Source organism: Nerophis lumbriciformis, linkage group LG21, assembly GCF_033978685.3.
Source record: "Nerophis lumbriciformis linkage group LG21, RoL_Nlum_v2.1, whole genome shotgun sequence".
Classification (NCBI taxonomy): domain Eukaryota; kingdom Metazoa; phylum Chordata; class Actinopteri; order Syngnathiformes; family Syngnathidae; genus Nerophis; species Nerophis lumbriciformis.
In genome coordinates this window covers 11,472,501-11,490,000 of record NC_084568.2, presented here as the reverse complement: position 1 = coordinate 11,490,000, position 17,500 = coordinate 11,472,501, and the positions used below count along the sequence as shown (strand labels likewise).

At 34.6% G+C, this 17,500-nt stretch overlaps 1 protein-coding gene across 5 annotated transcripts in view; it reads right to left on the bottom strand.

Moving 5' to 3' along the window:
* Positions 1 to 6,743, bottom strand: part of etsrp (ETS1-related protein) — a 42,779-nt gene extending 36,036 nt beyond the window's left edge. For all 5 annotated transcript variants that reach the window (XR_009817656.1, XM_061983434.2, XM_061983436.2 and 2 more), the window contains exons 1-2: positions 6,676 to 6,743; positions 6,468 to 6,549 (exon numbers count right to left, since the gene is read on the bottom strand). Coding sequence is in view for 4 of the 5 variants with exons in the window: in XM_061983434.2 (XP_061839418.1) it covers positions 6,468 to 6,549; positions 6,676 to 6,717 (124 nt within the window). In the remaining variant the exon portion in view is untranslated. The remainder of the gene's footprint in view (positions 1 to 6,467; positions 6,550 to 6,675) is intronic.
* Between the last annotated feature and the right edge of the window lie 10,757 nt (positions 6,744 to 17,500).

The window sequence follows — 17,500 nt, the reverse complement described above, 5'->3', positions numbered from 1 at the left end:
ACACACACACACACACACACACACACAGAATGAGATACGGACACACAAATCAAAACACGAACATGTTCACTTGATTACACACACACAGACTGAGATACGGACACACAAATTAAAACACGCACACGTTAATTTGATTGCACACACACTTTTGAATTTCAGACACAAATTAAAACACGCACAATTTGAATACACACACACACACACACACACACACACAGGTTGCGATACTGACACACAAATTAAAACACGCACATGATCATTTGATTACACTCACACAAACTGAGATACGGACACACAAATTAAAACATGCACGCGCGGATTTGATTACACACACACACACACACACACGCACACACAAACACTAAATTTCAGACACACACATTAAAACACACACACAGATTGAGATACGGACACACAAATTAAAACCAAACAAATGCTAATTTGATTACACACACAGATTTAGATACAGACACACAAATTAAAACCAGACAAATACTAATTTGAATAAACACACAGATTGAGATACGGACATACAAATTAAAACATGCACATTCTAATTTGATTACACAGACACACACACAGACTGAGATACGGACACACAAATTAAAACACGCACACGTTAATTTGATTACACACACACTTTTGAATTTCAGACATAAATTAAAGCACGCACAATTTGATTACACACACACAGATTGCGATACGGACACACAAATTAAAACACGCACATGATAATTTGATTACACTCACACAAACTGAGATACGGACACACAAATTAAAACATGCACGCGTGGATTTGATTACACACACACACACACACACACACTAAATTTCAGACACACAAATTAAAACACGCGCGCGCGCACACACACACACACACACACACAAATTAAAACCAAACAAATGCTAATTTGATTACACACACAGATTGAGATACAGACCCACAAATTAAAACATGCATATGCGGATTTGATTACACACACACAGATTTAGATACAGACACACATATTAAAACCAGACAAATACTAATTTGAATAAACACACAGATTGAGATACGGACATACAAATTAAAACATGCACATTCTAATTTGATTACACACACACAGAGATTGAGATCCGGACAAACAAATTAAAACACGCACACACAGATTTGATTACATGCACACAGATTGAGATACAGACACACAAATTAAAACCAAACAAATGCTAATTTGATTACACACACACAGATTGAACTACGGACAAACAAATGAACACAAGCGCACACAGATGTGATTACACACACACACACACACACACAGAGATTGAGATCTGGACACACAAATTAAAACACACACATGTTAATTTGATTACACACACACAGATTGAGATCCAGACACACACATTAAAACCAGACAAATACTAATTTGAACAAACACACAGATTGAGATACGGACACACAAATTAAAACATGCACACACAGATTTAATTACACACACACACACACAGCTTGAGATACAGACACACAAATTTAAACACGCACATACTAATTTTATTACACACACAGATTGAGATACGGACACACAAATTAAAACCAAACAAATGCTAATTTGATTACACACACAGATTGAGATACAGACCCACAAATTAAAACATGCATATGCGGATTTGATTACACACACAGAGATTTAGATACAGACACACATATTAAAACCAGACAAATACTAATTTGAATAAACACACAGATTGAGATACGGACACACAAATTAAAACATGCACATTCTGATTTGATTACACACACACAGAGATTGAGATCCGGACAAACAAATTAAAACACACACACACACACACACAGATTTGATTACATGCACACAGATTGAGATACACACAAATTAAAACCAAACAAATGCTAATTTGATTACACACACACAGATTGAACTACGGACAAACAAATGAACACAAGCGCACCGCGGATTTGATTACACACACACACACACACACACACAGAGATTGAGATCTGGACACACAAATTAAAACACGCACATGTTAATTTGATTACACACACACACACACACACACACACACACACACGGTATGAGATTCGGACACACACATTGAAACCAGACAAATACTAATTTGACCAAACACACAGATTGAGATACGGACACACAAATTAAAACATGCACACACAGATTTAATTACACTCACACACACACAGCTGGAGATACAGACACACAAAAATTTAAACATGCACATGCTAATTTTACTACACACACAGATTGAGATACGGACACAAATTAAAACACGCACACACAGATTTGATTACATGCACACAGATTGAGATACGGACACACAAAGTAAAACCAAACAAATGCTCATTTGATTACACACACACACAGATTGAACTCAAACAAACAAATGAACACAAGCGCATGCAGATTTGATTACACACACACAGATTGAGATCTGGACACACAAACCAAAACACGCACGTTAATTTGATTACATAAACACACACACACAGATTGAGATACGGACACACAAATTAAAACATGCACACACAGATTTAATTACACACACACAGCTTGAGATACAGACACACAAATTTAAACACGCACATGCTAATTTTATTACACACACAGATTGAGATAGGGACACACAAATTAAAACACGCACACACGGATTTGACTACACACACACACAGCTGGAGATACAGACACACAAAAATTTAAACATGCACATGCTAATTTTACTACACACACAGATTGAGATACGGACACAAATTAAAACACGCACACACAGATTTGATTACATGCACACAGATTGAGATACGGACACACAAAGTAAAACCAAACAAATGCTCATTTGATTACACACACACACACACACACACACAGATTGAACTACGGACAAACAAATGAACACAAGCGCACGCAGATTTGATTACACACACACAGATTGAGATCTGGACACACAAACCAAAACACGCACATGTTAATTTGATTACATACACACACACACAGATTGAGATACGGACACACAAATTAAAACATGCACACACAGATTTAATTACACACACAGCTTGAGATACAGACACACAAATTTAAACACGCACATGCTAATTTTATTACACACACAGATTGAGATACGGACACACAAATTAAAACACGCACACACGGATTTGATTACACACACACACACAGCTGGAGATACAGACACACACAAATTTAAACACGCACATGCTAATTTTACTACACACACAGATTGAGATACGGACACAAATTAAAACACGCACACACAGATTTGATTACATGCACACAGATTGAGATACGGACACACAAAGTAAAACCAAACAAATGCTCATTTGATTACACACACACACAGATTGAACTCAAACAAACAAATGAACACAAGCGCATGCAGATTTGATTACACACACACAGATTGAGATCTGGACACACAAACCAAAACACGCACGTTAATTTGATTACATAAACACACACACACAGATTGAGATACGGACACACAAATTAAAACATGCACACACAGATTTAATTACACACACACAGCTTGAGATACAGACACACAAATTTAAACACGCACATGCTAATTTTATTACACACACAGATTGAGATAGGGACACACAAATTAAAACACGCACACACGGATTTGACTACACACACACACAGCTGGAGATACAGACACACAAAAATTTAAACATGCACATGCTAATTTTACTACACACACAGATTGAGATACGGACACAAATTAAAACACGCACACACAGATTTGATTACATGCACACAGATTGAGATACGGACACACAAAGTAAAACCAAACAAATGCTCATTTGATTACACACACACACACACACACACACAGATTGAACTACGGACAAACAAATGAACACAAGCGCACGCAGATTTGATTACACACACACAGATTGAGATCTGGACACACAAACCAAAACACGCACATGTTAATTTGATTACATACACACACACACAGATTGAGATACGGACACACAAATTAAAACATGCACACACAGATTTAATTACACACACAGCTTGAGATACAGACACACAAATTTAAACACGCACATGCTAATTTTATTACACACACAGATTGAGATACGGACACACAAATTAAAACACGCACACACGGATTTGATTACACACACACACACAGCTGGAGATACAGACACACACAAATTTAAACACGCACATGCTAATTTTACTACACACACAGATTGAGATACGGACACAAATTAAAACACGCACACACAGATTTGATTACATGCACACAGATTGAGATACGGACACACAAAGTAAAACCAAACAAATGCTCATTTGATTACACACACACAGATTGAACTACGGACAAACAAATGAACACAAGCGCACGCAGATTTGATTACACACACACAGATTGAGATCTGGACACACAAACCAAAACACGCACATGTTAATTTGATTACATACACGCACACACAGATTGAGATACGGACACACAAATTAAAACATGCACACACAGATTTAATTACACACACACAGCTTGAGATACAGACACACAAATTTAAACACGCACATGCTAATTTTATTACACACACAGATTGAGATACGGACACACAAATTAAAACACGCACACACGGATTTGATTACACACACACACACAGCTGGAGATACAGACACACACAAATTTAAACACGCACATGCTAATTTTACTACACACACAGATTGAGATACGGACACAAATTAAAACACGCACACACAGATTTGATTACATGCACACAGATTGAGATACGGACACAAAGTAAAACCAAACAAATGCTCATTTGATTGCACACACACACACACACACACAGATTGAACTACGGACAAACAAATGAACACAAGCGCACGCAGATTTGATTACACACACACAGATTGAGATCTGGACACACAAACCAAAACACGCACATGTTAATTTGATTACATACACACACACACACAGATTGAGATACGGACACACAAATTAAAACATGCACACACAGATTTAATTACACACACACAGCTTGAGATACAGACACACAAATTTAAACACGCACATGCTAATTTTATTACACACACAGATTGAGATACGGACACACAAATTAAAACACGCACACACGGATTTGATTACACACACACACACAGCTGGAGATACAGACACACACAAATTTAAACACGCACATGCTAATTTTACTACACACACAGATTGAGATACGGACACAAATTAAAACACGCGCACACAGATTTGATTACATGCACACAGATTGAGATACGGACACACAAAGTAAAACCAAACAAATGCTCATTTGATTACACACACACACACACACACACACACACACACAGATTGAACTACGGACAAACAAATGAACACAAGCGCACGCAGATTTGATTACACACACACAGATTGAGATCTGGACACACAAACCAAGACACGCACATGTTAATTTGATTACATACACACACACACACACACACACACACAGATTGAGATCCGTACACAAATTAAAACCAGACAAATATTAATTTGAACAAACACACACAGATTGAGATACGGACACACAAATTAAAACACGCACATGCTAATTTCATTACACACGCACACAAATTAAAACATGCACACACAGATTTGACTACACACACAGCTGGAGATACAGACACACAAATTAGTCCACAGACACATAAATCGGATTACATTTAGATACCCATTTGCAAAAAGTTTTGCGACAATAATACTTCTGTAACTTCCTTTTTTTCATTTTCAAATGTATTTTGTTTCAACCAAATCCACGCAATAATGAGCTTTTTAGTGCACGTATACGTACCAAGTGTGTGTATGGGGCCCCTTTAAGAGTCTAGTGAATGGGGGCCCAGGATTGAAACTTAATTGAATGTGTAACTCAACAAAACAAAAACGTTATGTTACATAAAAATAGATTGTGTGAGTGCGTGTGCGCGCGCGCACGTGCCCCTCCCACCCCTCTACGTCACTGCATTGTGCAAGTGTACCTAATGAAGTGTCCCGGAAGCGTGCACACACACCATTAGGGGGGGCGGGGGGGGGGGGGGGGGGGGGTCATTTGTTTACTGTCCAATCAGCTGAATGGACGAAGGCTGGAGGAAACAAGGGAGCTAGGGGAGGAAAGGGCGCTGTGACAGAGTTAGTGATGGAGGAACTCTAAATCTGTCGGAGAAGGAAGTCTGGAGGAAAGGATTAGAGTCTCTTTGAGCTGACCACCCTCGTGCGTTCTTATTCGCGCGCACGCGCACTGCCCTCTGACAGATGTGATGATGCCGACTTGGAAAATATTTCCTTTGTCCTTCAGCTGCCGGGCTTCAGAGGAAGCAGGCTGCTGCACAAACAAGTCGACCTTCGTCGTCACGTGACGCCCTCGCCGGCTCACTTCCGCCCGTCTACAAAGTTCGGACAAATCTTCGCCAGAAAACTTCCAAACTCACCATAAGACGCGAAGTCAAAGCCCGCCGGCACCTCCTGGGTCCTAAAGTCCTCCGAGTAGTAGCCACTCTGGCAGACTTCCATCTGTCAATCCAAAAAAAAAAAAAAAAAAAAAAGGATAAAATATCTCTCCTCTATTAAGATGTGTAGTCTGAAGGTAAAAAGGCGGGTTTTAATTTGAAAAGAGGAGTTTACAAGTGGTGATCTTACCTTTATTTTGATGTCTTTGCCGTGTGCTGACTTCCAGTACATGTCTTCTTCCCGCACTGTGACGCCGCTCTGCTGGAACCCCGCAGCTTTTAAACGCAGGAGGTGGGAGGGGCCTGCTGAGTCGTGACCGCAGCTAATTGGGCGTGACGTCACAGCACCCCCCCTTCCGCACACACACGGGTCATCCAAACTTTCATTCAGAAGCAGCCATCACTCACTTACCTAAATGTATATGCTATATATATATATATATATATATATATATATATATATATATATATATATATATATATATATATATATATTTCCATCCATTTTCTACCGCTTGTCCCGTTCGGGGTCGCGGGGGTGCTGGAGCCTATCTCAGCTGCATTTATTTCCATCCATCCATTTTCTACCGCCCATTCCCTCTGGGGTCGCGGGGGGCGCTGGAGCCCATCTCAGCTACAATCGGGCGGAAGGCGGAGTACACCCTGGACAAGTCGCCACCTCATCGCAGGGCCAACACAGATAGACAGACAACATTCACACTCACATCCACACACTAGGGCCAATTTAGTGTTGCCAATCAACTTATCACCAGGTACATTTATTTTATTTTATTTTTATTTTTTTTCAACAATGAAAACTAATATTTTCAACAATAAAAACTAATATTTTCAACAATGAAAACTTCAATGATGACAACTATTTTCAAAAAATAAAGTACAATTTTTTTCAACAATGAAAACTAATATTTTCAATAATAAAAACTAATATTTTCTACAATAAAAACTCATATTTTCAACAATAAAAACTCATATTTTCAACAATAAAAACTGTTTCCAACGATGAAAACAAACATTTTCAACCATAAAAACTATTTTCAACGATGAAAACTAATATTTTCAAAAATGAAAACAAATATTTTCAACAAGGAAAATTAATATTTTTTAACAATGAGAACTAATATTTTCAACAATAAAAAAAAAATATTTCAGCAATGAAAATGAATATTTTTAACAATGAAAACTAATATTTTCAACAATAAAAATAATATTTACAAAAATAAAAACAGATATTTTCAAAAATGAAAACCAATATTTTTTTAACAATAAAAAAATATATTTTCAACAAGGAAAACTAATATATTTTTAAAGGAAAAATAATATTTTCATATATATATTTATATACACATATATAGTTGAAATAGTTGAAAATATTAGTTTTCATTTTTGAAAATATTTGTACATATATGACAGGGCATGCAAAACAATAACATTATTTATTATTTACTTTTTACTTTTTAAATTATATCTCAACTTTGTACACTGCTGCTGGAATTTTAATTTTCCCGAGGGAACTCTCCTGAAGGAATCAATAATGTACTATCTATCTATCTATCCATCTATCTATCTATCTATCTATCTATCCATCTATCTAATAATGTAATACTGTAGCAATAATATAATAATAATGTAACAATGTAATAACAATGTAATAACATTGTAACAATGTAATTACAATGTAATAATAATGTAATAAAAAATTAACAATAATGTAATAATGTAGCAATAATGTAATAATGTAGCAATAATAAAATAATGTCACAATGTAATTATAATGTAATAAAACATGTAATAAAAATGTATTAATAATATAATATGTAGCAATATAGTAATAACAATGTAATAATAATGTAATAACAATTTTATAAAAATGTAATAATGTAATGATGTATCGATAATGTAATGATAATGTAATAATGCAATACTGTCATATTAATGTAACAAAAATGTAATAACGTAATATTAATGTGATGATGTATCGATAATGTAATAATAATGTAATAATGTAATATAAAATGTAATAACAATGTAATAATTATTGGTAATGTAAAAATAATGTAATATGTAATGTATTATTAATGTAAAAATATGGTAATGTAATAATAATGTAACAACAATGTAATAATAATGTAATAAAAGTATATTACAAAGTAAAATAATGTAATAAGGTAATAATGGAATAATTATGTAATAATGTAATAATATAATAATGTAATGACAATTTAATAATAATGTAATATTTTAATGATGCATTAATAATGTAATATAATTAATAATGTAATAATAATATAATAACAATGTAATAAAAATGGAATAATGTTGTAATAATAATATAATAATGTAATAATAATGTAACATTTAATAATACTGTAATGATGTAACAACAATGTACTAATAATGGAATAACACTGTAATGTGTAATACAACGTAATAACAATGTAATAATAATGTAATAATGTACTAATAATGTAATATGTAGTAATAATAATGTAATACTGTACTAATAATGTAATAATAATTTAATAATATGTAATAATAATATAATAACAGTGTAAAAATTATGAAAACAATAGGAAACATATCTCTAACAAACCTATATGTATAATCTATATTTAGATTATCAATAAATAAATAAAAAACAGTTGCAAATAAATCTAATGATGATGTAAATACATGTAGTGCTCAGAATGAAACTCAATGTAAGGAAGTCAAAGTTGTGTTTCTTCGTAACAAGAAGAACATAAATAATATAAAAGTATGTTGCATTAAAACTGGTGTGACAAGTAGGATCTCTAACGCAGTAAATGTAACTCCTCTGAATATTCTCAAGTTGTTGCACAATAATTGGTTCATGAACATTACATTCTTTTCAGCCATTAAAATATTGTGGATTTTTAGGCTTTCATATCAATCATAATTATGGCACCTCAGGAGTACAAATGCTATGAGAAACTTTGTTCATTTTTCTAACAGAATTTGAAATGTGTTAAAAAAAAATTTAACTTTAATATCTATTAGGTGCCTTTAGAACAAATGTTTATATTTTATGAGGAGGGGAAATAAACAATGTCCACATTTAACGACCATATTGTAGCCGCCATAAAGAACTGAACATTATGAAATAAATCAATGTGAGCTCTTTTTTTTTTTTTTTTTTTTTATGCGTTATTAACGCTCACTGGACTTTATTCGGTTTGCTTTTTGTGGAGCTTTTTTGTTTGCTTTTTTGTAATCATGCTTATCTTTGACATGTTTAGAATGATAGTTTATATATTATCAACTTCTATTTTGTTTTACTTAAGTTCTTGCTATTTTGGCTTTATTTCTCATATATACTGTTTTATTTTATGCGCTACATTAACTCTCACAAGATTTCATTCGTGCCTACCTTTTGCACATTTTGTGAAGTTTTTTTGTTTGTTTTCTTTGTAATTATCCTCACATATATATTGTTTTAATTATATGTTATATATTGTCAATTGCTTCTCATAATGTAGTCTACTTCATTTCTTGCTATTTTGGCTCTTTATTTCTCATGTAAGCTGTTTTTGCACCAATACCTTGTATTTTTAAATACATACTAGGCAATAATAAAACCCATTCCGATTCTAATAGATAAATAAATAATAATAAAGTTAAATACATAATAATAAAGTTACAGTGTATATACACACAATTGGAATTCACCTTCATTCATTTCAACCAGCAATTAATGCAACTAACACAATTCAGTGTTTTTATTATGATTATTTGAATCGTCCTAGCACTTTGTATGAGCTGCATTGTTGACTGTCGGACCCATAAAAGAGTGACGCGCATATGAAGTGAGTCCTTTGCAAATGCACACTTTCAGCACTCTTTTAATGAGCTGGGCCGAACAAGTCTGTATCTTTAGGACACATTTGGTCAAACAATGGCCTGTAAAACGCGCGCACGCACGCACACGCAGTGAGTGGCTGAAATCACGGCGTGAGTGTTGGCTGCAGATAAGCTCCGTGCAGGGCCTTATGTCAACAAACATCACTCTGCTGGGCTCTCTCTGTCGCGCGCGCGCGCACGCACGCGTGTGCGCACACACTAACACGCACACGCACGCACACACACGCGTGCGCGCTCCATCTGGAAAAGTGGGGCCAAGGGTGAAATCGTGCACGTCGGCTGTGGAAGAGTCGTGATTCAAGCCCCCCCCCCCTCCTCCACGAGAAACAGGCGGGATAAAGCTAGAGCTCTGAACCATGAATTGATTAAGGTGGACCTCGACTTAAACAAGTTGAAAAACTTCTCCGGGTGTTACCATTTGTACGAAGTATGTAGTGTAGGGTGTAAACTGTACTATTTACTAATAAAAGTTTCAATCAATCAATCAACATGTGCCATGCAAACAGGGCCGGCCCGTGGCATAGGCCGTATAGGCAAATGCTAAGGGCGCCGTCCATCAGGGGGCGCCACGCCAGTGCCACAAATGTTGGAGAAAAAAAAAAGATGGTACTATTATTTTTAAATACAAAAAATAATCCCACGTTAATTAAAATGCAAAGTAAAGCCTATTTAATAGAAATATTATTTGTTACAACATTACGCCCCCCTCCCCCCCCGCACGGTGCGCCCCCTCCCTTCCTGTATCATGACTCTTTTTGGACGTCACCACATCAAAAAATCAACACATAAGATGTCAAAACGGCCAAAACTATCAGGTGCCCAGGGAAGAAAAAAAGAGAAAAGAAAACGAGGAGAAACGAGAAAAGACAGAGGTAGCAGGTAGGTAACGTTAGCCTACATGAAATTATTTGTCTGTTACAGAATGTGATAGTAACCTGGCTTTTTAGCATTAAGCTAATGTTACATGATTCGGCAATTGCTAATCAATAAATAGCGAGTTCTGTTTTAACGTCGGGTTAATATTGTGGAGGGGGCTAAATTGTTATGGAAAATAATAATGTAACGTTAGGTAATTACTGTACTCCCACCTTACATTCCTCAGGGACATTTGTATTAGATCTTTTAAGCAGGTGTTTTTTGTTTACATTGTTATTGCCTTCTGGTTAGCTAATGTTTGCCCTGCAGGTAATAGTCACTTTTCCACCCCTTTATATATTAGGTATAGTTGTAAGTAAAAAAAAAAGGTCAAAGACAAAGCTATTCGGTTTCTTGTGAGTATATATGTAACAGGGTCCATTATGTCTTGTAAATAATGTATTTTATAATGCTTTATTATTGTTATAATTACACAAAATGTGTAAGTTACATGTAAATACCGGAATATTGTTTGATGTTTTGTCAATGTGGAACCATTGTCTCGTTGTCCCTCCTACTGCAATAATTACGGTGACACCTGTCTTTATATATGCGTTGGACACGCCTTCCAACTTCCCTTTTGTCCACCATAACGGGAGAGGTAGGCGTCCATGCGACGACAGATAATGTCATGTTAAGAACTTCTGTTCATTTTCTTGTTCTGTATTGTATTTTGTGTAGGGACTCGACGACGTCAAAAACTTATTGACAACAATTGTGTTCTGTTTTATCAGGTATGTTTATTTCACTGTTGTATCCCTTTTGTCCACCATAACGGGAGAGGGACTCGACGACGTCAAAAACTTATTGACAACAATTGTGTTCTGTTTTATCAGTAAAGTGCAGCTGAGCAATCCATGGTGTCGGTCGTTTTTCACAAAAGCCACACAACGCAGAGAGGAAAAAATCACCGGTTACATATACACTTCACTGCCGATGTGGGGGGGGGCGCCACCTAAAATCTTGCCTAGGGCGCCAGATTGGTTAGGGCCCGGGCCTGCATGCAAACATTTCACATTCAAAAAATCAAATATTGATTTTGAAACATATTAAACATTTAACACTCATATTCACACATTTATTACTCATTAGGGCTGTGAATCTTTGGGTGTCCCACGATTCTATTCAATATCAATTCTTGGGGTCACGATTCGATTCAAAATCGATTTTTTTTTTTTTTTTCAATTCAACACGATTCTCGATTCAAAAACGATTTTTTTTTTCCTGATTCAAAACGATTCTCTATTTTTCAATACATAGGATTTCAGCAGGATCTACCCCAGTCTGCTGACATGCAAGCAGAGTAGTAGATTTTTGTAAAAAAGCTTTTATAATTGTAAAGGACAATGTTTTATAAACTAATTGTAATAATGTAAATTTGTTTTAACTATTAAATGAACCAAAAATATGACTTATTTTATCTTTGTGAAAATATTGGACACAGTGTGTTGTCAAGCTTATGAGATGCGACGCAAGTGTAAGCCACTGTGACACCATTGTTCTTTTTTTTATTTTTATAAATGTCTAATGATAATGTCAATGAGGGATTTTTAATCACTGCTATGTTGAAATTGTAACTAATATTGATACTGTTGTTGATAATATTCATTTTTGTTTCACTACTTTTGGATTGTTCTGTGTCGTATTTGTGTCTCCTCTCAATTGCTCTGTTTATTGCAGTTCTGAGTGTTGCTGGGTCGGGTTTGGTTTTGGAATTGTATTGTATTGTTATGGTATTGCTGTGCATTGTTTTGTTGGATTGATTAATATGTTAATTTAAAAAAATGAGAATCGATTCTGAATCGCACCACGTGAGAATCGCGAATCAAATTCGAATCCATTTTTTCCCACACCCCTAATATATATATATATATATATATATATATATATATATATATATATATATAATAAAAATGCTAGAAAAATAATCTGTGATTAATCAGGATTAATCACAGATCTATAGTGTGATTAATCTGATTAAAACAAATTAATCACTTGACAGCCCTTAGATATACAGTATAAATGTTAATTTGTGTATATGTATAATATACATGTACAGTATGTATAGTATATGTATGTAGCTGAGTGGTTAACACTGGTAACTGTGAACCAAGGGGTACTGGGTACGAATCCCGGTCAGGTTACAAGGCTCCAGCCAAAAGAGTCAGTGTTTTCTTACACGTCCATTTGTAGTTAACTGAGACAGGTTCTCATTTAATTATGTCATTGGAGCACGGAAATCTAATGTTCAGCCAACCAAGGGTAGCTGAGTGGTTAAAGTAGCTAGCCTCCAATCAAAGAGGACTGGGTTCAAATCCCAGTCATAACCAAGTGGTGACTGGGTAAACTCCAGCTGGAGGAGTTACTTTTTTGTATCATAGTTTACTGAGACAGTTTCTCAATTAAATATGTCATCGGGGCCCGAAATCCTGGCTCCAGCAGACCGATCATAGCTAAGTGGTTAAGGCAGCGAGCTCTCACTCAAAGGGGATTGGTTTCAAATCCACGTCATGTCATGCAGTGACTAGGAAAGCTCCAACTGGAGGAGTTGCTGTTTTATGACATAGTTTACTAGCACAGGTTATGTCATCGGGGCCCGAATACTCTTAACTGGCAGACAAAGGATAGCCGAGTGGTTATAGCAGCTATCTCCCAATCAAAGGGTACTAGGATCAAATCCAAGTCATGGTCGAGCAGTGACTAGGAAAGCTCCAGCTGAGGGAGTTACTGTTTTATATCTTAATTTTCTGAGACAGCTTCTCAAAAAAATATGTCATTTGGGCCCGAAATCTTGCCTCAAGAAGACCAAGAATAGCTGAATGGTAAAACAGTTAGTTTCCAATCAAAGGGTCCAGGGTTCAATCCCAGTCTAGGTCGATCGGCTTGCCAAGCACAAGAATGCAGGAGTCGGGACGCCGGACAATGTGGGGGTGTATCACCTCCCCCCACTTAAAGTAAAGCTAAGTGGTAGTGGGTTAATTAACTTATAGTTAAAAAGGTAAGTATGGGTAATAATAATAAATAGTCTATAGTCCAAAAGTCAAGGGTAACCTCGGGGGTTAGCTCCTCCTGTGTACTTGAGGCTAAAGTTGGTAAGTGTACCATCGTAATTCCTAGGCTGGTGATGGGTGGGAATTGGAACATGAATAATTAATCATTGTGGGCGTTGACCAATTAGCTCTTCTGGGTCTGACATATATATATATATATATACACATATATACATACTGTATATACACATATATACATATATATAATATATATATATATACATACTGTATATACACATATAAATATATATATACATACACATACTGTATATATACATACACACACACATATATATGTATATATATATATACATATATATATATACATGTATATATATACATATATGTGTATATATATATACTCATTTGTAAACATTTAATACTCATGTATAAACATTTAATACTCGTATATAAACATTTAATACTTATATTCACACATTTAATACTCATATTGAAATATTTGATACCCATATACAAACATTACATACTCATATTAAACATTTAAAGTCATATATACACAATCAATACTCATAAACATTGAATACTCATATTAAACATTTAATGCTCATAGTCACACATTTAATACTCACATACAAACATGACATACTCATATATAAACATTTAATGCTCATATTAAACATTTAATACTCATATAAAGAGTACATACTCATATTAAACACTTAATACTCATATTTACACATTTGATACTCATATATAGAGTACATACTCATATTAAACATTTAATACTCATATTCACACATTTAGTACGCATATATACACATTTAATATTCTATCAACATTTAATGCTCATATTAAACATTTAATACTCATACTCACACATTTAATACTCATATATTATCATTTAATACTCAAATATACACATTGAATAATCATATTCACACATTTAATACTCATATTCACACATTTAATACTCACATATAAACATTATATACTCTTATATAAACATTTAATACTCATAAAACATTTAATACTCATATTCAAACATCTAATACTCATAAAGATTAGATACTCATATTAAACATTTAATACTCATATTCACACATTTAATACTCATATATACCCATTTAATACTCATAGTAAACATTTAATACACATTTAATACTCATATTCAAATATTAAATACTCATATTTCTACATTCAATACTCATATATAAACATGTATTACTCATGTATACACATTTAATACTTATATTCACACATTTAATACCCATATTCAACATTTAATATTCATATATAAACATTTAATACTCATATATATACACATTTAATACTCATATTCAACATTTAATACTTATATTCACACATTTAATACTCATAAATATTTTATACTGATATATACACATTTAATACTCATATTGAAACATTTAATACTCATATTGAAATATTTAATATTCATATTCACACATGTAATATTCATATTCAAATATTTAATACTCATATTAAACATTTAACACTCATATATAAACATTTAATACTCATATTCACACATTTAATACTCCTATATAAACACGTAATACTCTTATATAAACATGTTATACTCTTATATAAACATTTAATACTCATATGCTAACATTCAGCCTGCACCGAACTAAATACCTAAAAAAAGTGTCAACATTTCACCAACATTAATAATAAAATAAAAATATATGTTTGTGTAAATATATAAATGACTTCCTTCCATGTGAAGTAATATGTTCCATTTTATGTGCATTGTGTACTCGCTGGAAATACTCACAATTTATTGCTAAAACTGCAAAAACTCTATGCAGTAATATTTGTTTTTCTTGTATATTTCCAAATGTAGCTTCATGTTTTATTAAATGTATCGACTTAGTTCACTTTATGTTTGCAATCCCCGCCCTTTGCTGCTGTAGCACTGTAAATTAACCCCGTTGTGGCATAAGTAACGGACTATCTTATCTTATTTGAAAAAAAAAGCAAGAAGTGCGTGTAGCAAAAGTATTATAGCGCGGGCTTACAGAAATATTAGAGCATTAATACTGTAGAGCACAGGAAAACGCCTGGAATATGTGTCGATACCGAACACGGAATTTCAAAATCGACTCTCTAGCGCCCCCCTTTAAAAAGTGAAAAAATCAGCCCCTTCCACCATATTCATGCGTCGACACAAAAATCGTCCGTTCAAAGTGGGCGGAGCCTGGTGGCGAAACCTGCTGAATAAACCATCAAACTGTCACTACTGCACTTTACATGATCGGCTCTCCTTCCAAGGCTTTTAGGTCGGGGTCTGATCATGTCTGCACATTGATATCGACACCAATACTGCCCCCTTGTGGTGGAAAATTACAACAGTCATAACTTCCTTCCATGATGCGCTTACCTTTCTGAAATTTCTGATGGTTGGTCGGGTCTTCTTTGTGGCAATCTTGCAGGATCACTGGACAGCCCTCTAATTAGTAAATGACTGCCCTCGTGTGGATGATACGTTTAATGCATGTATCTGATCTGATACATCAGGCTTTTTAGGAAAAAAAATAAATCAGACAAGGATAGGATATACTTATTACCTTATTTTTTGTGGACTTTTTGAATCTGCGCTGCAACCACAAAATCTCCACATTGTGGCTCCGCCCCTCCTTCGGTCTCTCCACACGGACAAAGAGCCGGCAGCTAGTCTCCGGCGCAAACACACACGGTCGTGGCCAAAAGGCTCCCCAATCAAACGTTCACGAAAAAAACGCCAAAAAGCAGCGCGGGATTCACAAAAGTTTTTGCACAGTTGTGAAAGGACCCGAACCAAAACGAGAAGAAATTATGAAGTAGAGGGCTCAAATCCGTATGTATCACTTAAGATACGTTGAGCGGTATGGTTTAATACAGGGGTCCCCAAACTTACAGTATATATATATATATATATATATATATATATATATATATATATATATATATATATATATATATATATATATATATATATATATATATATATATATATATATATATATATATATATATATATATATATATATATAACCTACAGTCGTGGTCAAAAGTTGACATACACTTGTAAAGAACATAATGTCATGGCTGTCTTGGGTTTCCAATACTTTCTACAACTCTTATTTTTTGTGATAGAGCGATTGGAGCACATACTTGTTGGTCACAAAAAAA